Source organism: Wyeomyia smithii, chromosome 2 (genome assembly GCF_029784165.1).
Source record: "Wyeomyia smithii strain HCP4-BCI-WySm-NY-G18 chromosome 2, ASM2978416v1, whole genome shotgun sequence".
NCBI lineage: Eukaryota > Metazoa > Arthropoda > Insecta > Diptera > Culicidae > Wyeomyia > Wyeomyia smithii.
Window position 1 is genome coordinate 103,519,357 of NC_073695.1, and position 25,538 is coordinate 103,544,894.

At 39.6% G+C, this 25,538-nt stretch overlaps 3 protein-coding genes across 16 annotated transcripts; 2 read left to right on the forward strand and 1 right to left on the reverse strand.

Annotated features, from left to right (window-relative positions):
- Positions 1–5: 5 nt before the first annotated feature.
- Positions 6–3,493, forward strand: LOC129725329 (multifunctional methyltransferase subunit TRM112-like protein). 4 transcript variants are annotated; one of them, XR_008728069.1, is made up of 5 exons: positions 7–220; positions 281–382; positions 1,853–2,081; positions 2,158–2,369; positions 2,957–3,493. XR_008728069.1 is itself a non-coding variant. In XM_055681004.1 (4 exons), exons 1-3 carry the CDS (start codon positions 143–145, stop codon positions 2,039–2,041), a joined length of 369 nt encoding a protein of 122 aa, XP_055536979.1. In that variant the 5' UTR covers positions 7–142; the 3' UTR covers positions 2,042–2,081; positions 2,158–3,493. The 4 variants fall into 4 exon arrangements, 2 of the variants coding, with proteins under 2 accessions (XP_055536979.1, XP_055536980.1); XR_008728070.1 differs by lacking the exon at positions 2,158–2,369 and having other exon boundaries at positions 6–220; positions 1,853–2,119; XM_055681004.1 differs by having other exon boundaries at positions 2,158–3,493.
- On the reverse strand, positions 2,098–16,531 carry LOC129725327 (uncharacterized). 6 transcript variants are annotated; one of them, XM_055680997.1, is made up of 10 exons: positions 16,402–16,531; positions 16,054–16,168; positions 15,693–15,836; positions 15,424–15,605; positions 14,044–14,373; positions 13,540–13,796; positions 5,886–6,099; positions 5,164–5,562; positions 4,398–4,538; positions 2,098–4,332 (listed from the first exon to the last, which is right to left on the reverse strand). In XM_055680997.1, the coding sequence occupies exons 1-10, from the start codon at positions 16,473–16,475 to the stop codon at positions 4,122–4,124; spliced, it is 2,067 nt and encodes a 688-aa protein (XP_055536972.1). In that variant the 5' UTR covers positions 16,476–16,531; the 3' UTR covers positions 2,098–4,121. The 6 variants fall into 6 exon arrangements, with proteins under 6 accessions (XP_055536972.1, XP_055536971.1, XP_055536974.1 ...); XM_055680996.1 differs by having other exon boundaries at positions 4,398–4,553; XM_055680999.1 differs by lacking the exon at positions 15,693–15,836 and having other exon boundaries at positions 4,398–4,553.
- A 92-nt stretch (positions 16,532–16,623) lies between these two features.
- Positions 16,624–22,733, forward strand: LOC129725328 (integrin-linked protein kinase). Of its 6 annotated transcripts, none has more exons than XR_008728067.1 (7): positions 16,624–16,974; positions 17,426–17,591; positions 20,265–20,449; positions 20,517–21,045; positions 21,105–21,972; positions 22,028–22,139; positions 22,210–22,733. XR_008728067.1 is itself a non-coding variant. In XM_055681003.1 (5 exons), exons 1-5 carry the CDS (start codon positions 16,886–16,888, stop codon positions 21,480–21,482), a joined length of 1,347 nt encoding a protein of 448 aa, XP_055536978.1. In that variant the 5' UTR covers positions 16,624–16,885; the 3' UTR covers positions 21,483–22,019. The 6 variants fall into 6 exon arrangements, 1 of the variants encoding a protein (XP_055536978.1); XR_008728065.1 differs by having other exon boundaries at positions 22,043–22,139; XR_008728066.1 differs by having other exon boundaries at positions 22,028–22,733.
- Positions 22,734–25,538: the final 2,805 nt, after the last annotated feature.

Sequence of the window (25,538 nt, forward strand, 5' to 3'; positions counted from 1 at the left end):
GAAATTTCGTCAAATATGTCAAAGACAGATTAGTGTGTTTATTTACATCTGAAAAAGTTAAAAGTCGCGTGCGGTGCAGTCATTATATTTACGCCTTTCTGTGTTTTGTTCTGCTAGATATATTTACCAAAAATCATTCGAAATGAAGCTACTCACCTACAATTTTCTAACTTCCAAGTGCATTCGGGGTGTTAAAATAGGTTTCCCCCTAAAACTAAACGTAGGAAGTAAATGCAGTTCAATTTCTAACGTGATTTCAAAGATACTTTTTACATTATAGATAATTGAGAAAAAAATCGTATCTTCAGATTTTAACTCGGAGTTCATTGCGCGAATGCTACCTCGTCTCGACTGGGGTGCGATAAAACAGGCTGCAAATAATGTAAGTAGAGTTTTTTTTTTATATTACCACGATGCCAGAAACATCAATCTCTACCGTCAGGTGCCTCAATTTCGTCAAGTTGGAACAAAATACGTAATGAACAGATGATTTAATAATGATAATACCCTTTGAAGTTTATTCTAAATTTAGAATTGTATGCTTAACTCTTTCTATTCCAGATTTTGTTGAAGAAAAACAAATGATTTAGGGTATCGAACGTCTTCGGTAGTGATTTTCTTCGGCAAATTTTTGCATCAGACTGCTGCAGAAAACGTGCCGAACTTCGTTTTTTTTTTCAAATGTTTACTCATCATAAAAATTGAATATGGTTAGAAAAAAGATCGATGCAGTTTGTGCCGATTATGCTTGTAGTTGATGAGTAATAATAGTCTCAGGTTCGAAGGACATTTTTCAAGGTAACAATTGGCACTCCGCGAGGAGCGGGTTAAAGTGGTCACGTGAAAAAAAAAAAATATATTTACGCATTTCAAGCAGAATCGGTAAATATTTCGGTAGGCTATTCGTATTAGAACTTATGGTGCTCTAGACCAGCCATGGGAGATATACGATTACACAATTTTAAAATGTTTGCGCATATAAATAATTTAGTGTAAAAAACCTTAAGATTTCTATATTTGAATCTGTCTTCAAGCTCGTTCAAAATATCTTTCTAAATAACTGTTCAATAATTTGCTGTTAGAATTTATCTAGAATTTATACCTTAAAGGAAAAACATGCTTTTGAAAGTTGCAGCTTTATTTTTGAATTTCGTTAGGCTATTTATGCAAGAGAACAATTATTTTAACTCCGAGTGGGTTGAATAAAATGGATAAAATATTCACGCAGTAAGTGAAAGTTACAGATTGATTAGTGACGAATGTTTTTTATAATGATTAAAAGCGCATGAACTTGCTTGATTTAGCTGGAGGCACATAAATATAGAAATAATATCTAGAGGAGAAAAGAAAAGGACATCCGCAATGGGGCTCTAGAGCTTGAATATAAATTAGAAAAATTGAAACTATGGGGCCTATTACATAAGATGTATTAGGAAACGCGAGTGAAACTTGGTTGCAGACGGGCTACTTGTCCAAAACCCAGTCAAGCGAGTAAATCGCCGCTCACCTCGTCTTCTGTAATAGTCCCCTATGTTTGTTATCAATCTGAAAACAAACTAACTTTTCTACTACTCGTGGTAGCCCTAAGTCATGGAAATGTAGTAGTGCCTAATCCACGATATAGCTTTTTGGAAGCTCAAAATGTCATCTATAATTTAGACAAAAGTTTTCTGGGCAACCTCTGTATCGCTTGGAAGGGAAACTTGCACATTCGATGGTATTGAGTTTCAGAATTATCTCTGGTGAAAAAACAAACACGTAAAGTTTCTCAATTGGAGACATTTCCAAGACCGTATTTAGTTTCTAACTCATTCTATTGGGCTAAGTATTTTTTTGCCATTTTCATTTTCAGATTGGTGCCGACCTGCCTGCCACCATGCCGGAAGACATTTCAAACGACACAGAAACGCTGCAAAAGCTCCACCACATCTTGCTGGAGGTCGATATCGTTGAGGGTTCACTGGAATGCCCCGAAACGGGCCGAATATTCCCAATCAGTGACGGCATACCAAATATGTTGCTGAACGAGGACGAGGTTTAGGATTGAGTATCACTTTTTTATCGTCGATAAGTATAAGATGGTAAAATCAAACGACATTTTCTATGTTTGTGATAAATGGTAATCTATTTTTGAAAATTTCGGTTTATTACATTCAGTTACTAATTACTACAAACACGGATGGGTGTGCTGTTTTTTTCCTTTATTTTGAAACACTTGCTATAAATGGTCTGGAAATGCAAACGGTTTCTACAAACAATGTTCTTAATTTTTGTGTTGGACGCAATTCGAAGTTGGTTTTTGTCTGTCGTGACTAGCTTCAGTGCAATGTTTCATGTTAAGTCTGTATAGTTGTTGTGGGAGGAATAAGGTACGAATTTTTTCTTAAACTAATATGTGTACGTGTTCGCAAATATGGCAAGATAGTATTTTATACTCTCATTACATTACGAATCGAATTAGGCTAGCTGAATTTATATATTACTTTCGCAAAATATTATAAGTGATCCTGTGCTAGTCGGAAAATAGTAAGACTACCGCATGTATGTCTTTTATTACATCTGTCTATTGTTTACCTTATCGTAGTTTAATGGAAACTTTTCGTTTAGTGGATTGTAACGTTGCGTTTCAATGGAACTTGCTAACATTAGCGTTTTTTGCAAATCTACACATTTGCTTGCTGTTTTCTTTTATTAAGTATAAATCTCATATAGCCGCTTTCTCTAATATCAAATGTTGTAGTAACAAGGCAATGGTTGTTTGGGGATTGAGCTGCTTACTGGTGGCCTATTACCTTGATTGCTATTCCGGCTTCAAACTAGTTCATCTAATAGTGACGAAGCCGTTAGTATATGTTGATGCATTATGATGGTAATAACATTTATGTACTTTGTTTTTGCATAATTTCGAACCTCTTCGCTGATGTTGAAATATAATGTTTTCTTCTTCTTTTTTCAGGATTGGTTTTCTTTAATATCTGCATTTACCTGTTAAAAAATTTGAACAATACTAGACATTTCTCAGAAATTACAGTGTATTGTATAATGCTGGCTCTTTGAAACATTAAATAGATTTGATCACAAAATGTAAATACGTATCAGGGGCGACTCGTCCATAGGTGCAACCTGTGCATTGCACACGGGCTACGCCAGACAAAAACTATATTCCAAACGCAAATTTAAATTCATATTTTATCCATTTTTAGTTTCACTTTCCAGCAGCAACAAATAGAATGACTTGTGTGTTTACGCAGACATGATTGTGATTACTTACTCAAACTGAGATTTCCAGAATTTGTAGTTGAACAGGCAGATTCAAAAGCCACGAGTCGCCCCTGATACGTATGCATCCAATAATACGATTCCCGAAGTAAACAGACTATCTTCTGTTTCGTTTATTATTATAGAGTGTTTAGCAGCATTTAAGCTACATTCGTTACTAACTTAAATACCAACAAAGAAAGTTGAAAAATAAAATTTAGTTCGAAAAATTAAATTCAAACACGTTTAGCAGTTTGTCGAACCGAACAATCCAGCGAAGAGATATCGTGTTTTTAGTGCTGAGCATTTTTCGAGCTACGGTTTAATATTTTAACAATTTAACTGCTGCAATGCATGCCATACGCTGCCGTTTTGTTGTAATCTACTGCAATCTCTTACATTATCCAACATAGTACACTCTGCACGAGAAGTCCTTGTTAGCTGGACTGGAAAATTACTGTAACGTTTATCTCATCTGCCAGTAGAAAATATAGACTTTGTGTAAAAAAGATCAAACGTACATACACAAGTATTGATAGAGTTACGTTTAAGACAAATATCTTACTGTCGCTATTGTAAGTTGTAGTAGTTTTTTAGCACGCAAAGTAATTAAGTTTTTTGTTTCTGGAGAAGAATGTTATTGCACATAGTTCGTTTTTAAGATTCATTAAAACAATTTTCATCGTGTCTCAACAATGTAAACGAGACACGAAAAAACTGTTAACTACAAAACCAGGAAAAAGATTAAAACCTACACCTACATGTTGAGAATATAATACGGAATAGTTATTTGGCCATTACACCCCCTAAGAATAATAGCTGGAGCACACTTGTCGGGGCTCGGAACGGCTTCTTATTCGTCCCTAGTTGCACTTGACGTCTTTCATTGCACAGCTGAGCTGTGCAAAGATGCTGCCCTTTGCCAAGCCGGCAGGACCCTTGCAGAGTTCCGCATTCGGTCCGTGCGCTTTATAGTTCCGCTCGATGCGAATTGATCGATCCGGTCCGAGAGCAAGTTTCTGACTACCTTTAGCCAAGTCCGGGTTGGCGCCGTTCCAGGTCACGTAGTCCGCCCTGTACATCGAACAAGCGTGAATGAGGTCCAAGATTTCATCAAAATAAAAGCAAGCAATACTCACAGCAGCAGATCGTCGTTGGGGCCTTTGAACAACTTCGCGTTGGGACCATTGGCGGGAATTCGTGGTTTGCTGTAGCCATTCACTGAAGATTCCATATTTTTGCCGTTGGGACCATCCAGTTCGTCCTCGGATGAGGAGCTTCTAAAAATAGAATACCTAACATTACACCGAATGGGGATGGATCAACACCAAGCCAACAGGTAATGCAGGGACAGCCGAACGAGAGGAAAAAAAATAGAAGAAATCGAATCGAGAAACGAGACGAGGTGAGATAACGTATAACGGAAGGTAAGCGATATTTGATCAATTTTGTTGCTATTTCGAATAATTGCAAAGTGGAATAATTTACTTTTTAATCGAGGCTATCGTGGCGAAAACGGAGAGCTATGTGTGGTTACTCGAGATACGAAAGCTATGCACTCTGGAAATCAACTGATTTCAAGCGCGAAACTATAATAATGCTCTAATTTTTCAGTTTCTTATCTGTTGCTGCTTATCAAACACGCTTTATCGATCAGTAAGGTTTTGTGATGGCTTTTCTGTCGCATTTTGTAAGTAACGTACGACTTGAAACTAAATGCTAAATAACAGCAGTCCATCAGTTCGATAAAGCAAAAACGATAGGGATAATGACTAATGGCAAATATTGTTTTGACGATAGCATTAACATTAGTGCGTCTGCGGTGATAGGGTGAGACCGACAATAGTGCAACAAATTCGATCGTTATACAGAGAAAACATAACTTTTATAACATTCAAACCATACTTTGCGTGATCACTCTTGGCTCTAGTGCGGTTTGGCTTGCCTTCGCCGACGATGGCCGTCGCCGCAATTGGTGCCGGTGCGGCGCTAGCATTACTATCGTTGTTGTTCAAATCGGTGCCGTGCTGTTGCTGTCGTGATGGCGATTGCTGTAGTGGAGGTGGTGATTGTGGTGAATCATTAATGATTGCAGTGGAATTGGTGGAAGTGGTGATTTCAATGGAAGTATCGTTTTCGTTCTCATTGTCTCCGGCTGCTGTTTCACCATCAGTATTGGGCTGTTTGTTATCCTGATCCTTCGGATCGTCGGTTTCGATAAGTTCGGTCCCGGCATGATCCGCGGAGCCTACACTAGCTTTCTTGGTATGCAACCTTTGGGTGGATGATGTACTGTTGCATCGGCTAAGTTTGCAGACGTTGGTCGATTTGATGAAGCATTCATGTGATATTGCGCATGGTTGCAAAAGTGAATTTGTTTTTGAACAGCATTTTTCGAATGTAAACGACAAAAGAAACAAGAATGGAAAGACAATTTTGAAACATAAACAGCAAACTCAAGCATTATTTTGTGGTAAGTTTCATACGATGAACTTTCACGTTCTGGGACATGTTGAAAATGGACAGCAAAATGTGACATGCAGTTTATGTTAAATTTTGAGTGCTTTCTAAGCGTTCTACCTTCATTTAGCGATAAGGATTATGCTGGATAATGCAAGTTGACCTACCTTGGGGTTGCACTGTTCGTCTGGGCATTCTCCTTGTCTTCATCTGGCTTGTGGGGAGCGTCTATTTTGACACTCTTTTTCTTGTCTTTATCCTCTTGGATGACAATGTTGAGGATTTGTTTTGCACGGTCCTCCGAATAGTCGACGCTTTCAAGTGCCATCAAAATAATCCGCTCAGCAATGTCTTTGTATTTCGCCTGCAAGCGAGCTTTAACTGGAAAAATAAACATGAATTCATTTCATTGGGGCTAGAATAACCGAAAAGAAGTTTCACCAAAAACCACAGTGTGGTCTAGAGCATACTGCCCAGCAACCTATCCCCACCTCCAAGTCGCCGTTCCGACTGGGATATGAGTAACTAAGAAAGGATCGGTGAACCGAGGAAAAGTTCAAATTTTCTTTGGAAGCTTGTTTGAGCGTCTGTTCTGCAAATTAAGGGCGGCTCAAACAGCGACAGATTTGGAGCGGACGGCTGAATTATGGAATGTAGTGTCTCGTCAGCTACACCCATGACAGCTCCCCGTCGCGAGACTGAGCAAGTGGCTCTAATAAGGTATTATGCCGACAATATCTCTACCACGAACAAGCCAGGAGTTAATACGAATCGTAACGATTGGAACGTCAGAACCGTACTCGAACTGGCACGCGTGGGTGTCTTAGCCAGGGAATTGCGAAACGACTCTCGAATACCACATCTACTACAGTGGCAGCGACCGAGGTAAATGAGGCAAAACATAACAAGTGGGTCATTATGCGGAGGCCCATCAGTGTCCGTTTATGCGCGTTGAGAATCAAGGGGAGATTTGTCAATTATAGCCTGGTCAATGTGTACGCCCAAACCAATAACAAACCTGATGGCGATGGAGGGCGCACAAAACATGATATAAAGACGGTCATCGAGAATGCGAACGCACAGGTTGTACTGGAGTGGTTCTTTCGTCCTATTATTGGCGAACATAACCTCCATGCCTTACCTTACCACTTAGCTCCAAACAAGAGCAAGCAAGAATCCCTTGCTGTATGGCAGATTATGCACGAGAACGATGATATTTTCTCGGATAAACTGACGCGGCTGATCAAGGCTACCATGAATCGTGTGATGTGTTACGTACGTGTTTCAGGGATACTCTCAAGTCCTTTCGAGTCATGCCAAGGATTGAGACAAGGTGATTGACTTACTCGTTTGCTTTTTAACATCGCTCTCGAAGGTGTTATACAAAGAGCGTGCATCGACATGAGGGGTGCGATTTTCACGAAGACCTTAGCGCCCTTGAAGTTTTCGAACGAAAGGTGCTGCGAACTATTTACGGTGGAGTACAGACTGAAAACGGAGAATGGCGTAGACGCATGAAATGGTCTGCACGCGCTGCTATGAGAGACCCCCATCGTATATCTGGTTGAAGTTAACAGATTGCGATGGGCTGGACACGTCGCAAGGATGCCGGATGAAAACCCGGTTAAAACGATTCTTCTCAGTAACTGTTCTGGCACCATAACAATTACCTTTTGCATAAAATCTGAGGTATGAACAACTCTGTTTGCTACTTAGTACGATACTCTATTGCTATAATTCAAGCATACATACAATTCCGTTTCACCCGTATTATGATTCTACCACGATGCTCTACGAACTAAAACGCAGCAGTGTGTAACCTGTTTCCATATAATGAAAAAAAAAATTGAGTAGCAACAATTTTATTTATATTTTTTTAATGAGAAGTAGTACGCGTACCATTACATTTTTTGGTATGTATCAATTATTGAGGTTGGATGCGGCATTTTGAAGTAGAATACTTCTCTCAGGAAGTTCGGCTACATAGGGATGTGAAATGAAAATCTAAAACCGAAAAAAGTGAAAAATATGTCCAATTTCAAATGCTAATAAATCGGTTAGTATTCGATGGATTTCCTTCGTTCTTGCAGCAATAGATTGGAAAATCTTCTAGGATTCTTCACAAAATAAGATAATTGTAATTTTATTATTCACACTATTGTACTATTGAAAATAGTCAAGCCTTGTCAAAACGAAAAATTCGACCTCTGATTGGTCGTTATATGCTTGCTTCCCAAGCACGGTCGACAGTATCATATACCTTGCAATTGAAAACATGCTATTTGGCCTATATAAGAGCCTGTTTCAGCCGGAGCGGCTCATAATAGTTCTAGACAGCGACAACAGCAGTCGTCCTTCCTTAACAGCAGCACTAGCCCTGTGATTGGTCACCACGTCTCAGGAACAACGCGGTTTTTCTCAGCGTGTGTCGCCAGACAGCCATTGATCCCCCCGTGTTGGGGCAGCATGAAGATTGCCATCAGGAAATCCAATTTCGGAAATCAAGATGCTATTTTCAAGGCAAATAAACAAGTCATTGAAAGTTAATAATTTTTGTTAACGCAAGCAAGCATTCTGTGTTGCATCCTAGCAATTTAAATTTGTCGCACCCGTCCAATTTACTGAATGTGAAATAGCTTCCACAGTGCATGTTGTCCGTGTATCTTAATTCCCCCAATGTTAGGGCAGCTCAAAGGTTGTAATTAGCAACCGATTTTGAACCGCAACATGCTTTTTTCAAGGCAAATAAAAAAATAATTGGAGGTTAATAATTTTCTGGCATCAACACAAGCAGTCATTCTGTGCGGGATGCAATCAAATTCTGTTGTAGTTGTCTAATTTCCACTTTATTTAGTAAACCCCCCATTGTGGGGCAGCGCAAAGGCTGCGATCAGCATAACCGACATTGAATAATAAACTGCCCTGTTGGAACGCATTCACAAAAGCAGTTAGTTCGACTATGCAGAGCTAATATGAAGACGATTCAATCAATCAGCGTAAACAGAATTTCGTCGTCTCCCAGCTGCCAAGTTGTCACATGATGCAACACGCAACAGCGAGCAAACGAAATCGCTTGATGTTACAAACCGCAATAAGATATGGGTTAAAACCGTTGCGTGTGTGAGAGCACCATCGCACAGTGGTCCAATAATGCAAAAAGTGGAACTTAATTCCATATCGCCTTTTAACTTCATCCTAGCTTAATAGTGTCTTCGGAGCAATTGTTTGTATGAATGACCCGCATAATTGCAAATTGCAATAAAATATTAAAAATTTACTATACTAAAAATAAAAAAATTAACTTTTTTGTGTTAAGAGATAGAAGAATAGTTTATTCAGCAAAGTTGTAGAAAATTCAAAAATATGTTCAACAAAAACGTGTGTTTTGTATGCCCAAATGCTTCTTCAGAACAAAGTTTTCTTGTAAAATGTAACTAACAAAAGTTAAGTACAAAAAACTAACTTTTAAGTAACTTTTACATGAAATACTCTGTAACTCTGTTCCCAATGAAGATACAAATTTTGTTTGTTCAGCAAAGTTTCATATTTTTGCACGTTCTAAAACTTTGCCGAAAAGACCATTCCTCTATCTCTTAACACAAAAAAGTTAGTATTTTTGATATATGAAAACCTACTGTGACATATGTTCGCCGTACTCTAAAATGGGTGCATTGGGACAAATGGAACCTAAAGAAGTTTATAGTACTTCAGCTTAACTTCAAGAAAAACTATTGACATCATGATTCCACTTGCCCCTTTTTAACCTATACATTCTTGAAGTTATCGAAACAATAAGCTAAAATATGATATAACTTTGTAAAGAAAACTCCTGGAGATATATAGTCTTCGGCAAAAATGTTTATTTTGTGTGCCCTAACAATTCCTCCGAACTACACTTTCGCGTAAAATGCAACTAACTAAAGTTAAGTACAAAAAACTAACTTTTAAATAAGTTCCATGTAATGTACTTTATATCTTTGTACCGAAAAAAGATAGGATTTTCATTTGTTCAACAAAGTTTCATATTTTTGAATTTTCTACAACTTTGCTGAATAAACTATTCTTCTATCTCTTAACACAAAAAAGTTAATTTTTTTATTTTTAGTATAGTAAACTTTTAATATTTTTTTACAATTTGCAATTATGCGGGTCATTCATACAAACAATTGCTCCGAAGACACTATTAAGCTAGGATGAGTTAAAAGGCGCTATGGAATTAAGTTCCACTTTTTGCCTTATTGGACCACTGTGCATCGGTGTTTATTCGCTGGATACACTATCTACTGTCTACTGAACGTAATAATCTGCTTACATGCGACACAGGGACGGGAACATTTTCTTCAACCAAGCTGCACAACACGACACAAAACATGTTATTTTGTTGCTTCAATGAGAGTGCTATCGGTCCGGCTCGACAGAATGTTCACAAGAAATGATTTTTGTGCATCCGTGCTACGAAACTGAGGAAAAACTTTAGAAACTGAAAAAAGAGGTTGAGCTTATCAAATGATCGCTCTGAGCCAGAATGAAGTCACACATATTTTTCAAGTTATATCATTCCACCATGTACGAAAAATAATTCATTCCTATTTTCATCCCTATATAAAAGCCTGTTTTAGTCGAAGCCGCTCATAATAGTTCTGAACAGCGACGACAGCAGTCCTCCCTTAGCAGCAGCGGGAGCGAGCAGTGGGTACCATCGATAGCGGATAGCGGCCACAACTGTGGTATGGCTGCGGATAAGCGTAGCAGTTTCAGCGGATCTCACCATCGATAGTAGCAGGGCCAGCAGATGCAGGTACAGCGGATACCAATGGCGGCCACAACTGTGGCATGGCTACGGATAGCGTTGCAGGTGCTCAGCAGTTGGGCCAGCGTATAGCGGCCACAACTGTAGCATGACCATGCATAGCGTAGCTGTTGCAGCGGGTATATCAGCATCGATAGTAGCAGGGTCAGCTGATGCAACGACACTCCCTTCACTAAAATGCTGTTTCAGTGTGGTAGCGGGAGCAGCAGGCTTGCATGAAGTGAATACATCAGCCAGCAACTTTCTCTAAGGCCTCTGCCATAGTAGACGCGAAAAGCGGCGCGAACCGATTCGCTCGGCCGCAGGTTAATGTACAGCTCTACTGATGGCTCGCGTCGCTTTTCGCGTCTATTATGGCAGAGCCCTAATGGGAAAGTTGCATCATTTTGTTCAGAAGAATATTATTGTCGGTAATATTACAGAGATGCGACTGCGTAAATCCGATTTTGAATTGTACAATTGTTCTTTTGAGAACAAATAAAACACTTATTTGAAGAGTTAATAGCTTTTGGTACCAATAGCAGTATAGTGACAGCCTCAGCGGTAGATGCAGATGCAGCCGGTACATCCCTGAGGCCGATGTAAAGGTAAATGGGAGCAACACGGCGAAACAGTTCGGGTTATGCTTAGACGCGCGTCATTTTTCGTTGTTGATATTCCCCACATGAAACGACGCGCTTTCGTATGATAGCGGTGGTATTAGCGGTAGATGCATTTGCCAACACTTCCTCCAGTAAAGGCGTGTCTAGTTTTCAATGTGAAAACACCTTTCTCATTGTGTTGACCGTGCGCCTTAGTCCTCACTATCAAGGTAACACAGAGATGTAAGATAAACACTACATCCTATAATAAATAGAACAATTGTCCTTATAAGGACAACAAATGAATTAATGAAGATTTAATTTTGAATTAGAATACTTCTCTCAGGAAGTTCGGCTACATAGGGATGTGAAATGAAAATCTAAAACTGAAAAAAGTGAGAAAAATTTCAAATGCCAATAAATCGGTTAGTTTTCGATGGATTTCCTTCGTTCTTGCAGCAATCGATTAGAAAATCTTCTAAGATTCCTACCAAATGCATGAAATTTCAATTTTATCATTCGAACTATTGTACTATTGAAAAGTCTTAAGCCTTGTCAAAACACAAAATTCGACCTCTGATTGGTCGTTATACCGCGCTTTCCCAAGCACGGTCGACAGAGTTATGAACATAGTAAATTGGGAATGCATCATTTGGCCTATATAAGAGCTTCATCAGATAATAAACAAACATTCCATCGGATATTAAATTGAACAACTGAAATTTGAAGAACACAAATGAATACTTGAAGAGTCAATATTTTCATGTTTTACGCTATAATCCAAAGTTAATTATCTTCATCTACATGCATACTCTGACTATTATTACGTGTTTGCGTCGCTTAGTGTTTGGCTACGGTCATGCAGAACGCAAATAACGGCGCGATGCGATTCGGCAAGACGAAATCTGTTGAAATGTATAGCTCTACTTCGCCTTAAAAAGAGCTGTACATTTCACCACGGTAAGGCGAATCGCATCGCGCCGGCATTCGCGTTCTGCATAACCGTAGCCTTTGTTCCGTTCCCGTTTAATGATGTCGTATTAAATGTGCATATTACAATTCGGCAGCACTTCAGCTTCTCATTTACACAAAATTTAAAAATATTCAATGAACTTCATTCAAAATATCAGACAAAAAGAAATTACAATACTGCCAATGAACGGTCAACGTCTACTTACTAGAAAAAATGACTGACACGCAAGCAGCCGAGTTATCTTTCTTGTAAGGTATTCTACTTCAACCTTGCGGTCGTGGCTTTGCATACAACCTTCTTGTGATTTTTTCTTCATTATCTTTTACAAGGCTGTGTCCAGCCCCAACTAACGGGGCTCTACGGACACGAATCGTGGACGTGGAAGGATGCCGATCGATGAGCACTTGGGGACTTCGAGCATAGAATCCTGCGATCAATACTCGGTGGCAAACTAGAAAATGGGGTGTGGTGCAGGCGCATGAATCACGAGCTGTACGAAGTATACAAACACGCTGATATTATTAAGCTGATGAAGCACGGCAGGTTACAGTGGGCTGGCCTCGCAGCATGGATGGCGGATGAGCGACCGGCGGGGATAATATTTAGCAGAGAGCCGGATAGAGGCCGACGACTTCGACACTAGACCTTGCACGCGCTGGATGTGTGCTGTCGACGAGGATGCCAGAGCAGCGGGTGTAAGGGGAGACTGGAGAGGAGCAGCCCAAGACCAACTTTTATGGAGACGTATTCTGGATTCGGCATAGGATCTCAACGATCTGTCGCCACAAAAATAAGTAAGTAGGTATATGGTGCCTGGAAAAGAGCGTGGAAGTTCGATGAGTCTTGCTACTGAGATTGTGGTTGATGGGGGTATTTATGAAGTAGTCTACAAATTCCTGTACTCAGGTACTCCCGTGACATTTGAAAACGAGATTAGCCGCGAAGTGAAAGACGGATAGCAGCCGCAAACAGGATCTTTTACGGTTTACGTAGCTAGCTGAAATCTTGAAGCATGCATGTCGGCTTGAAATTTGCTTTTCACAGGACGCCGATTTTCCCGGTGGTACTCTACGGCCATGAGTATATACAGTCTTTGAGCGTAGTATCCTACGATCAATACTTGGCGGAAAACTTGAGAATGGAGTGTGACGCAGCCGCATGACCCACGAGGTGTACCAAGTGTATCTTCAAAATACAGCACTTCGTGGTAATTCGTTGGATGCGTGATGTGAATGAGGACACCCGATCGGCGGGTGTTAAGTGCGGGTGGGGTCTAGTTCAAGATCGAGTGATGTAGAGACGTAGTCTATTGCATTTCTGACAGTCAAATTGATTTGAACGAAATAGGAATACGTGTTTTCCAAACTTTCGTACGTATCTTGGTTGAAAATCAACCGTACTTTGAAAACTCATTCCCTTGTCATAACAGTTATCTAATTTCGGATATAAATACTTACTTTTTTTCTTTTCCTCTGGGGTTTTCGGTTTCGGTGTTGGCGTTTGCGACTCTGACCGTCTGGACTCGGCCTGCGATCCGTGGCCATCTTTATCGGAATCCTTTCGAGATGAGCCCCGCTTAACAGTTTGCTGCTCACGTTTTTCGTAGCCAAGTTTTATCAGCTGCAGTGACGCCGTTTGAACATTGTTGTCAGCGTTGGCCAGGATATCTAGTATCAAGGTTTCCTCGGCCTTCGGGAAGAAACTTTTCAGGTATCTGAAACATTTGATGGAACATGAATTTCTGGTTTGGGTTTGCTATAGCACGAACAACAATATCCAAAATTAGACTTTCAAAGGACATGCAAATCAATCGCTGATAATTACTAAATAAACACAGACCTCAACAGAGAGAAAATAAAAACATTCAAATCTACACTTGAAGTACTGTGGAAAACGAACTTCAAGTAGTTGGCATTGATAACGAAAGATTTTCGTGGAAGAATTCAGGAAATAGAAACAACCTCAGTTTCATCTTGGGTGACGAGTGCGGTTTCGGCGAGTTGTAACGAATGTCGATTCCATTGTTGCGAGGCGATCCGTGCTGCTGGTAGCCGTAATAACTTCCGCTGGCGCAGCTTGCTGGCCGCGGAATGGGACTGCCGGTGCGTGACGTCGAAACTTCACTGCGAGCGCCCAACACCGGAGTCATCTGGAAGGCCGACACCACACCCATGGCCGTATTGTGGAAGTGACGTTGCGGCAGCGGGGGAGTTGAGTACGGTCCCGGGGTGGTGAGCGGATGCTTCTCCACCTGCAATGCGCTGATTACGACCGCCTCCCGATTGTAGTATCTTCGATCGGTACGTGTGTTAGTTGGGCGTTAGTTTTGTTATTGGGTTACCGGATTTCGCGATTTGATTTTTCGATTACGGAATGCAGCGTGCGTTAGAAAAATACACTCGTGTGTTAGAAATCGATAGAGTATCTAGATGTGTGAGGATGATTATGGTCTTGCGTTGTTTAAACTAAATAGTAAGTGTTATGACTAGTTGGTGATACTATGTTTATGGTTACTAACTAAAAAACTGACAATACTAAAAAAAAGTTTGATATACAATCAATTCGATATCTTACATCGATTATATCGACGGTCAAGAGTTAAATACAATTTACAGAAGCTATTTCCTGTAATGGCTACAAAGGTGAAAAACAGCACTAATTGCCTATCTTTTAAGGATATCGCATTACCGAAAATGTTCTTGGTATTTTTAATTACTATTTCTGAACAACCACATCAAATGTAGTTATCGGTGATGAAACTCTAGCATAAGAATTGAAAATTTATTAGTCATTTATTTTTCTAAGATTTAATCAAATAAAATAAAAGCGAATAGATGTAATATGTACCGCTGCCATGTATTTGTACGCATGGTATAACGATAGTCTCCAATAGAAGGTTAAAATAAAGTGAAAGCTTTCAATGCTAATAAGGAAACAATTATTTAAAAACCTCTTATGCCTTAAGAGAAATAGCGTGGAACATATGAGAGAACTATAAACGGGATGCTTGTCGCAAGAAGCGAAACATGAAGCGTGAACGCTTGAAGGCGCTTATATTTATATGCGTTAAGCATTAGAATGCTTCAAAAAAAAAAAAAAAAATCACAGAGAAAGTGTACTCTGAAATAGAACAACATTCATATGCTATAGAATAATGCAACGACGATCGCGAAAAGTAAGAGCACAGATAAGTAATTATCGTAACAAATTGGCGTAACGTGAAAATGTGCTTGTCAAGGAAGCGTGGTGTTCTTGTTTAATGTTAGTAGTAGTGTTTGTTAGCTCAGGTGCCCAAGCCACTCGAGTAAGGTGCTATTGAAATAGCGTCAAGCCATACTTACTTCTTCAGTAGCATCCTGATGTGTGTTTCCGGAACAGTGGGGAACATGGCGTTGATTTTAGCAACAGTTGCGTCCGTGTCCGCTGCACTCACATTGCTGGAGAAAGAAGTTTCCTGCATAATATGGCGCCCGAGGCCCATTCGAGGGGTGTGAGGACTAGATCGTGCCATTTGAGATAGTTCCTGTTTGAGACGCGTTCAGAAAGCGCTTGTTAGAATTCTCACAAACTGTCAACTAGTTATCGAAGCTAGCACGAATTGGCTACTTACCAGCTGCTGCTGTTGTAGCTTGGTAGCAAAATTAGGACTAGCTGTTAAACTGGGAACACCTGAGGGCGGGTTCTGGAATGCTTGCTGAGCTGGGTAGAACGAGTTACTTGAAGGGTAAACATGATAGGGAGAACCATGCACTGGCTTTGAATACGAAAACACATTTTTACGTCGATGAATATGGGTTTGATTGGATTTTTGTAAGTTGTGGTACAATATTACGGTGGTAGTATAGCATAGAAAGAGAGAAAGAAGAGACATACATAGAGATTCTCAACATTGAATAAACATATGTACAATACAGCACTTAGCAGGATTCCTTTATACCCTGGTAGATTGACATCGCTGCAAAATATTTTACCTGCACTGAGATATTGTCGTTGGAGATGTGCAAGGGAGCTCCTGTCTGAATCTGACGAATCCTTGCGCGAGGGTCTTCCCACGTTGTCGTTTTGGTGAAAAGGTTTACATAATAGCTGTAATAAAAAATTCAAAGCTCGTTAATACCCTGTGGTTATGCAATCTCGCACATTCCAGGACATGCTATAGAATGTAAATATTAATTTTCCAGGCCGCCATGTTGGTTTTTCTTTATTTGTAAATTTTGTTTGACTAATCATTTCACTAATAGCATATCCAACTCCAACTCTAAGTTATTAATTCACGTGTAGTATGTTTTTTTTCGTTATTACGCAAATTTTCAACTTACTACCGCCCCGTTCTAGGGTCATATCTGCAGTCCCACCCGGGAGGTAAATTTGCTTGCTCTAATTGCTCCGACATCTTTCAGTGAACTGGTATCGTGTGTATACGTTTTGGCGTTTATCGCTTGTAGGTTCAAAGTGAAGCGCCGCTTTACGCGTCTCACCAATTTGACATTTCGTTACACATGCAGTTCTGTATCGGTGACGTCATCGCTATAAATATATCGAGACTGTTTGCTAGACGGGTGACATTTGTGAAAAAGTACGAAGCAGAGGCAGCCATCGACGGGACAAGTGAGTACATTTTTCCATTAAAATGTACTCCAAACACGACTAAACTACATCGAATCAACTTACTAAGCTGATATGCATGTGAAATAATTTCCTAAAAGTGAAAGCTTGAGTGAACTTGTTGGAATTCATCGAGAAAACGAAATATTTATTTTGCAAAAAAGTGGGAGTTGTCACGTAGGTTGAAAGTGTAACAGAATGGAAGATATTTTTCACTGGTGCCGCGAGGGCAATTCCATTCAGGTGCGTCTATGGTTGGACGATACCGAACATGATATGAACCAAGGGTAAGTTGATAAGAATGCTGGAATTTGTACATCAAATCCTAGAAAAAAAAATAAACTAGCAAACTAGATGATGGCAGCTATGGAGAGACTTCCATAAATGGAAGAAAATGAAAATTGCTAAAAAATTGGCATATTTTAGTGTTACAGATACAAAACCAGTTTCAAGTTAATTCAAAACTACGCGTAATCTGCGTAGGATAAGCATTTCCTGCTAGCCCAATATTTTTCATTTTATGGCATTGTGTGGGCACTGTTGACGTCATTGATTTGGTTTGTTTACATACGAATCGTTTGTCGTGTTGCATCAATGCGTATTTACTACAGCGGCCATCAGTCGATTTTATGAATGAAAGTGTGTAACCAAAACAAACAGTTCTTTTCATTGTTATTGCTGTTTCGGCGACTGCGCCCGAAAAATAACATTCTGTGTTGACAATTTTCTTCGTTTTAGTGACGATCATGGTTTCAGCCCGTTGCATTGGTGCGCCAAGGAGGGTCACACCAAGTTGGTCGAAATGCTACTACATCGTGGTGCCCGAGTTAATGCTACTAATATGGGTGACGACATCCCGCTCCACTTGGCCGCGGCTCATGGGCATCTGGAGATCGTTCAAATGGTGAGTTTATCTGTTAGTTGATAGTTCAGTCGTTCATCGTTCATGATGGAAATATCAATGACTTAATGAGTTGCGAATAACAAGTTTTAAGAAAAATATTACTTTGAAAGTTTTTCGAAATCATTTGAGTTCAAGATCCAAAATTCAAGAACGACGTTTGAGCCATATTTTATCTGATATCTGTATAAATTTTTCGTTGGGAAACAAAAATCGACTTGTTGGATCGTCATGACCTAATTTACAAGACATTTTTTGTGAGTTAGACGAAGAAAACACTTTATAAACTTTATATGCTGTATATTTTTATTTGCTTCGAAAATTTGCTCTTGAATGTAGATTGAGGATCTACATTGAAAATATTATGACCATTTTTTGAGGTTATTTGGTACCTATCATATTGCGATCTTATACCCATGCTTTTGAGCTTACTGTAGATATTTTGAAGTTTCACGAGATGTTGTAAAAAATCATTCGAAATATGCAACTGAAAGCCCCTCAAACTCTCAGTTTGGTTTGGTTGCACTCTCTTTGTTATAGCAATCATGTAGTGCCAAACTACTCACTTATAGCAATGCTTAGTAAAGGTGACAAAAATGGTGTCTAATTTACTTTATTTTTCATAATCATACCGCGAATTACTTGGATTATATCATTCATTGAAATGTGTGTGCGAATCACAAATAGCTCAAAGTATTGCTCACCGTGTTCAGAAATTTACTTTGAATTTTGGTAGTCTAGTTGATGATGATCGGATTTTTTACGCAGGAAGTTATGCCTGAAAAATAATTAGAATGCTTTGCAGATTTTTTTGCAAATTTCCTGAAATTGTTCTAAAATTTTCTTTTTTTAAATTATGAAAAATACAAGGAAAAATACCCACGTTCAATCTTCGATAAGTAAACTGTTTGAAAGAATTATTCTTAACCAGAGTCCACAATTGATCTTAACAGGGCATTCCACGACAAATTCGAAGGTTATTCCATTAAAGTTGCTCTTCTAGACATAGACCAAGAACTCGACAATGTTCAACATCTGCGGACTTCAGGATTCGTATCAAGCAAGCGATTTTTGAGTTCACTCAGCGTTACCCAACTTGGGTAACTTGGGTGAAACTCGAAAGGCTGAAAAGTATGTTTCATAACGAAAGGCTGAATGCACAAAAGGCTGAAACCACAAAAGGCTGAATGAACGAAAGGCTGAAACATGAAAGGCTGAAACTTTTGTAACTTGAATCATAATCGTTGAAAAATTCGGAGACATGGATAACAAACCTTTATAAAGTGACAGAGTTCAATGTTTGAGTATTAATTGGTTTGTGCAATGGAAAATTAATTTTCGGCAACATTTGAATCTATACACACTTGACTCTTGTACACGTTTCCTAGATGATTCAGGGCGAGACGGCCGAAGGCCGCGAGTGTGCGCCGGCGACCCGCCGTCGGAAGCGCCGGCCACTGCGGGGGGGCAGCCCCCCCGCAGAAATCACCTCTGTATAGGTTCATTCGTTTTCCTAGGTCTACTGATTCGTAGGGGTGATCCCCTAGTTTAGTCCGAACGAGCGATAGCGAGTAAGGACAGCATACATCTCGGACAATCGAGTCGGCCGTAGGCCGCGAGTGTTCTTTTAGAAATGAACTTTGTGAATTTCAGTCTTATGATTTTCAGCTTTTCTTGATTCAGCCTTTCGTGTTTTCAGCCTTATGTAGTTTCCAGCCTTTCGTGATTTCAGCCTTTCGAATTTCAGCCTTTCGTGTTTCAGCCTTTTGAGTTTCAGCCTTTCGTAGTAGACCCACCCAACTTGCACCACAAGGAAGTGGATTTTTTTTAAACCCCAGAATCTCTCCAAACGCCCCAAAACTCATTTGCTTATTTGATCAGCTCTCATAGTGCTGCTTCTTGCGAACAATTTAGGTTTGCCTGACGAGGTTGAAGACTAACTTCAAGCACACTAAAAGTATAGAAGTATTAAACGTATAGAATATGCTCACATTACCAGATTTTGTTTAACCTGGTCAAGCCGCTGTTTGCTAAAGAAAAAAACGTTCTGAAGGACTCAAAATAAAGTTCTGGAAAATGATTTTAAATTACATAGACTTGCTGGTGGCGAAATATTAGAAGCTATGTCGAATGAAATAATTTCCAGTTCTCTACAAAAATCAATGCAATCTTCACGATACGTTTTTTTTATAGTCAATCAATTAGCAAATAAGTTAGTTATAACAATAATTACTTGACTTAATCTTTACAAGTAGGTTTGCATCCCTACGAATGATTAGTCCTTATTGCAATAACTAAAAAATCTTAACAATTCCTATTGCACCTCTCTATCAGTGGTAAAAAGCCAACCTCGCTGCTACGCAAAAAATAGAAGTAAATTGACCAGAGTTGTGCGGCGATTCTCGTTTACCGCAGCATTGATGTTTATTGGAATCGAATTATTGTATCTCAATCTTGTGAAGCAATTTTTTTTAAGCATCCATAGAACATAACTACATTAGTAATACCTTATTCTCTTAAAACATTTGAAATTATCAGATACTTTTTTCTATAACACGTCTCGCAAAGATACAGTTTTTTTCTCTTTGCGGCAAAAGTGGCGAGTATTGTAATCGCTGATATACTAACATTTTTTTGAACTTGTGTAAACTGTAACATTTTCTTTCTTCGTTTTAGTTAATACGTCACCGTTCGGATGTTAATGCGGCCAACGAACACGGCAACACCCCACTCCACTATGCTGCCTTCTGGGGTTATCAACCAATCGCAGAAGAGCTGGTTAGCAACGGTGCTTTGGTTTCACTGGCTAATAAGGATGGTGATACACCTCTGGATAAAGCCAAAGCGCAACTAGCCACGCGGTAATTATTCAAAGCTTTTATGCAATTGTCACACTGTGGTTACTTTCTTCTTATATTGCTTCCATAGCATACACAATTTGGCAGTGGAAAGTGGACAGGAGTTGAAGAAAATTAGCTTCAAGGATCAGAGTTGGTTGGGCATGAAAACACGCTCACGAGACGCTACGTTGTCTCGGTACAAGGGCATCAACATCAAGGACCTGATGCTACACACCAAGCTAGCCATCACGCCGGGCGGTGAAACCTGGCGCGGTAGATGGCAAAATAATGACATTGTTGCTAAGATACTAGCGATTCGAGATTGCAATTCGCGTGTTAGTCGAGACTTCAACGAAGAATTCCCGAAACTAAGAATCTTTTCGCATCCGAACATTTTGCCTGTAATTGGTGCTTGCAATGCCCCGCCCCGACTGATCGTGATTAGTCAGTATATGCCTAGGGGATCGTTATACGATCTACTGCATGGTGCTGCCGGGATTGTTGTCGATACTGCACAGGCTGTACGATTTGCACTGGACATGGCTCGCGGTATGGCATATTTGCACTCCCTGGAAAGAATTATACCGGAGTATCATCTGAATAGCTTCCATGTTATGGTAGGTAAAATATTGTTTTATTCGTTGAAATGTTTTCTTTGAATTTCCGCCGATTGCAGATTGACGATGACTTGACGGCCCGTGTGAACATGGCGGATGCGAAGTTCTCGTTCCAGGAGCGTGGTCGAGTTTACCAGCCGGCTTGGATGAGTCCAGAAATGCTACAGAAAAAGCGCAGCGATCGTAACTGGGAAGCGTGCGATATGTGGAGTTTTGCTATTTGCATCTGGGAGCTGGCAACGCGAGAGGTTCCTTTCGCCGATCTTTCACCAATGGAAGCTGGAATGCGCATCGCTACGGAGGGTTTACGAGTAACTATTCCGCCCGGAACATCACTACACCTGTGCAAATTGATTAAAATTTGCATGAATGAAGATCCGGGTAAACGTCCCAAATTTGACATGATTATACCGATCCTCGAAAAGATGAAGCGTTAGGTGTCGGATTGAAAATAATCTGTTCCATTTGAAGAACGGAGGAAATGTGCCTTCCAATACCGTTTCTTATTTGTTTTGTCGTTAACAGTCTAAACAAGGACAGACTTTTACTCTGCTAAAACGTAACAGTGTGCTGAAATAATTAACAATCCAGAAACACAAGGTTTTTTTCCCCTAGTGTACAAATGACAATAAGTAACATTCAATTCTCAATTCTAGTTATCGTTTACGTGTTGTTTCGTTTTTTAATGATTTCCAAACAAATCATTAAAATGTTTATTTTTAACAATGTGTAATTCGGAACCATACAACACCCAAATCATTCATGTTTCCGTTGATGTTCACAGTCAAGTAACATATAAAACAAGCAGTGTCTTACGAAAAAAGTAGTATTAATACGGATTTTAAACGATGATCGTGTCCTGGAAAGAACACAATTAACTGGAATTAATTGTAGCAAGTGCATGTTCGTAGAACTAAAACATAGAAAGTATGTAGGATGAGATTTATTTTTAATACACAATAATTGCTAAAAGATGTTTAAGTCGTAATTTTTTTAGGAACAATATGTGATCGGATAACGAAATCCTTTTGTCAAGTGGCTATTTTTGTTAAACCAAAGGAAATACCGGAAACGTGGGCTCTTCAAGGAAAAAAGTATAAACGCGTGTGGTCTCTAGTAGCTAACAGAACGGAATGAAAAAGTCTTTGTTTCTCTTTATTATAGATAAACTAATGAGCAGCAGTGTTGCCGATTTGGTAGCTTCAACCATCGTTGCTATTCGATCCCATAGGTTCAACAATTTTAGATTTCAGTCTGACCAATTTTGGTTCTGCAGATGGCGAGCCGGCTGGATTTTGGACGAGTAGCTTGTCTGTCACTCAGCAGTCACCAGCCAAGTTTCACTCGCGTTCCGTAATACAACATTTTGCTCGCCTCGGACGCAGTCACTAACGAGGCGAGGCGAAGGCTCCACTCGTCTTCTAAAAAAGGGACCGTATTCTCAATTTCTTGGCGGAGAAGGAACATGATTAGCTTGATTTAAAAAACTTATGCTTCGTTTTGTTATATTTATATCATTATTTGGTTATAGTTTTCTTTCGTTCCCTGTTCCTTATCAAATGAACAAGAGAATCGATGGATCTTGTAGTTAGGCTGATACAAATTTCGAATTCTTTTTATGTCCAAGGTTATCAAAGTTAGCAAAGGGGCTGGCGAAAATTAAATAAAACCGAGACGAAAAAAAAAGAAATATCTTTGATCAAAGTTTGTGTGACAGTTATGACGTTTGTAACTTGCACTCAAATAAATGTTGAAAAATAACACTTTATTATTATTAGTATTTATTTCGCTTGCCTTTCAACGACACTCTCGCTGTCACCTGACTTGTTTGTTGCTAAAATAAGCATTTATGCTGTCGGAAAACCAATGAAATGAACAAAACGGTTTGAGCTTTTTCTCTTCCCCTTCCAATATTCAACGTTGGGAGATTCGTCTGTAACGATGTCAGTGATCAAGGGATGCCTGCAAGGAGGAGTTCTCTCGCCCTTGTTATGGTCACTAGTTGTCGACGCACTTCTCAATAAGCTTTCAGAGCTCATCGTCAGAGGTAAAGATGACGCAACTCTGTCGAGCCGAATGCAATCGGCTCTGGATGCCACCACGTTATGGTGTCTACAGGAGGGTCTAAACATAAACCCCTTAAAAACAGTCCTGATTCCATTCAGTAGACGAAGGAAGATCTCCACCACTCCTCCAACACTGAATGGAGTTACACTGGGCTTCAGCAATGAAGTCGAATACCTCGGAATTATTCTGGATAAGAAACTATACTGGTCTGCACAACTGGATCATACCGCTAAGAAAGAGATCTCGGCGATCTGGGCCTGCAGAACTCTTTTCGGTAAGACCTGAAACTAGACTTGGCACTCTGGTCTTACAAGACCATTGCCCGACCAAGAATCACATATTGCCCTTGTGTGGTGGCCTAAGGTGAACGAAGTGACTGCGCAAGCCAAACTCAAAAAAGTTCAAAGACTTGCATGTCTTTCGGTTACCAGCGCTATGCGAGCAACTCCAACTGCAGCCATGGAAGCAAAGCTCTGCCTACTGCCTCTACATCTTCATGTGAAAAAGGAAGCAGAGCTTGGCGCTCTAAGGTTGCAAAGGAGGAAAACTATACTCGAAGGGGACCAAATCGGCCACCTTCGCATACTTAGGGAGTTCAAACTAACTCCGCTATTAACTACATTCTCCGACTGGATGGACGTTAAGACCAACATGGATATTCCGTATAGAGTGAAGGAAACAAACCGCTCTATGTGGAACAATGGAGGGCCTAATCTTCCACCTGGCATCGTCAGTTTTTATACGGATGGCTCGAAAATAGGATCCCTAACGGGATCCGGTATACACGGACCCGCACACTGTTTCCATAGCAGCAAAAACGTGATCGAAATTGTTTCGACCCAGAAAAAATGATTTTAGAGAAATAGTGTCTTCGGAGAAGAGGTTCTATTAATTATTCTCCATGTTATAGAAGTTGCGATTTTGTGGTTAATCTACCTAAAAAGGGAGATATGAATTTTACTTTGCTCATTTTTGCATATAAAAATCCACTTTGTTCGGCAAAGTTTTGGCAAATTTTATAAGAAATGACTTTGCTGAAGATACCATACTTTTATCTGCCTATTAAAATTGACTTTTGTGGAGTTTACTACAGAATCCCCCTCAAAACCTATTTTTACCACATAACTTTTTATAGTGATTTTCTACAATTTTTCAATGTTCTACAATGTTGTTTTTTATAACAAAACACATAATTTTCTTAAGAACGTTTATTTTTATCTCCGATATTTATTTAGTTATTGAAGATTTTTATTAAAATAATGTACTATTTCACTGACAAATATCTACCAAATCTGCAAATATCTGCAGACCAAACCATTTCTATGTTAAAGTATAAGTCAAACTGTATTCAATCCAGACATCGGCATTTGTCTCTCGCTGTCTCCTGCATTCGAGAACATGCGCTCAAATATCGACTACTCAGCACGGTTACGGTTATAACAAACAACATTGTAGAACATTGAAAAACTGTAGAAAATCACTATAAAAAGTTATGTGGGAAAAATAGATTTCAAGGGGCATTCTGTAGAAAACTCCACAAAAGTCCATTTTAATAGGCAGATAGAAGTATGATATCTTCAGCAAAGTCATTTCTTATAAAATTTGCCACAACTTTGCCGAACAAAGTGGATTTATATATGCAAAAATGAGTAAAATTCGTATCTCACCTTTTGGTGGATTAATCACAAAATCGCAACTTCTATAACATGGAGAATAATTAATGGAACCTCTTCTCCGAAGACACTATATTTTTAAAATCATTTTTTCTGGGTCAAAAAAATTTCGATCACGTTTTTGCTGCTTTGGAAACAGTGTGACCCGGTATCAGGGAAACATTTTCCCTGGGCAAATGGCCCACCATTTTTCAAGCAGAGGTATATGCCATAAATATCTGCGCAAAAATATGTCTGAAATGCAAATACAAACATGCGAAAATCGGTATATTCTCGGACAGTCAAGCAGCACTACTAGCACTTAAATCCGTCAAATGCGCTTCCAAACTTGTTTGGGAATGCATTGAAACTCTACGGGAACTCTTCCGGCAGAACTCAGTTTTTCTGTTTTGGGTGCCGGACATTGCGGAGTCGAGGATAATTAACAAGCTGACTACCTAGCAAGACAAGATCAGCTCTGCGGTTTATTAGCCCCGAGCCGTTTCTGGGGGGTACGTCCAATTCCGCTATCAGAAGCGAACTACTAACTTGGGAAAGGCTAGAAATAGCATCCCAATGCTAACAGGTACAGGGCTGTAGACGAGCTAAAAAGGTAATCTATCCGAACCCCAGAACCGCCAGAAAGTTACTTAGTCTAAATCGTAATGAACTACGGATAATCACGGGACTCTTTACCGGACACTATTCCGCTTTTTATCATTTAAAGAAAATCGGTATAGTGTTGAACGACACCTGCTGATTATGCAAATCTGA